Source organism: Alligator sinensis, unplaced genomic scaffold (assembly GCF_000455745.1).
Source record: "Alligator sinensis unplaced genomic scaffold, ASM45574v1 scaffold874_1, whole genome shotgun sequence".
Classification (NCBI taxonomy): domain Eukaryota; kingdom Metazoa; phylum Chordata; order Crocodylia; family Alligatoridae; genus Alligator; species Alligator sinensis.
Window position 1 is genome coordinate 579,043 of NW_005842302.1, and position 1,221 is coordinate 580,263.

Here is a 1,221-nt window from a genome sequence, read left to right on the forward strand (position 1 = left end):
GCAGGTGGCACGGACACTTGGCCGGGACCGTTTCGGCAGGGACGACGCTGCCTTGAACAGGGTGTCGGACTAGACGTGACCACGTGAGGTCCCTTCCAGCCCTAATTTCCTACGATCCTATGCTCTTGCCACCCTCCGAGCCCCAGGCCATGAGGAAGGGGGCTCACGCCAGCGACTCCCCAGTCCCAAACGGGGTTTCGGCAAAGGCAGCAGAGCGAATGGAGAGGTGCTGGGAGGAAGCCATTCGCACCACCTCTCCCACCCGCTTCCGTTTCCTGCACCGGGGCTCCTCCATCTCATTCGAGCACCAGCATACGCCTGCTTTAAACCCCCGGCCTCGCTCCCGCCGTCCCCGTCTTGTCTCGTGTTTGCCCCCCGCGCTCAGACGGCGACCCCAGCCGGCGCAGCTCCTGCTCCCGCCAGGCAGGGCACCAGGAAACACCGGGGAAGAGGAGCCGGCACCGGGCTGGGCGGACCCAGAGCACAGCACCGAGGTCCACCCGTCCCATCCGTACCGCGGGGGCAGGCGGGGACAACACCTTCCCCTTCGCCGCACCTGTGAGGCGGGGGGCCAGCTCGGTCTTCTGGAACTTGTCCTCCCAGGTCTCCTCCAGGTCCTGCGCCAGCACCACGCTGCCGTGGTCCAGGTCGTCATCCTGGTCCCTGGAACGCTGCAGCCGCTCCTCCTCGTCCCGGTACCGCACCTCGTGGTCCGACAGGTGGCTCCGCTCCGTCTCCCACTGCGGGCGCCACAGACGCGTCACGGGGCGGACACGCAGCGCCCCGGACGCGCGCGTGGGAGCCGCCATGATGCCGCCACCGCCGCCCCGCCAGAACCCACAATGCACTGCGAGACCCGGCATGGGCGCCGCCATGATGCCACCGGGGAGCCACAATGCACTGCGGCACCGCCATGTTTCCATCTGAGACCCACAATGCCCTGCGGCAGGCCTGCAATGGGCGCCGCCATGTTTCCACCCGGACCCACAATGCAGCGCGGCACCTGGCATGGGCGCCAGCATGTTGTCACTAGGGGACGCACAATGCACCAGTGTGTTTCCAACCCAGACACCCACAATGCACTGCGGAGCCTGGCATGGGCGCCGCCATGTTTCCATCCTAGGCACCCACAATACTCTGAGGGCCCCGGCATGGGCGTCGCCATATTGCCCCCCGGGACCCACAATCCCCTGCGCTGACGTTCGCCCGCGGCCGGGCTCA

General features: G+C 67.6%; 1 protein-coding gene across 1 annotated transcript in view; it reads right to left on the reverse strand.

Annotated features, from left to right (window-relative positions):
- MRPL46 (mitochondrial ribosomal protein L46) overlaps positions 1-1,175 on the reverse strand; it is a 3,723-nt gene extending 2,548 nt beyond the window's left edge. The window contains exon 1 of the mRNA XM_006028288.2: positions 557-1,175. Coding sequence (XP_006028350.2) covers positions 557-1,118 — 562 coding nt within the window. The 5' untranslated portion in view covers positions 1,119-1,175. The remainder of the gene's footprint in view (positions 1-556) is intronic.
- Positions 1,176-1,221: the final 46 nt, after the last annotated feature.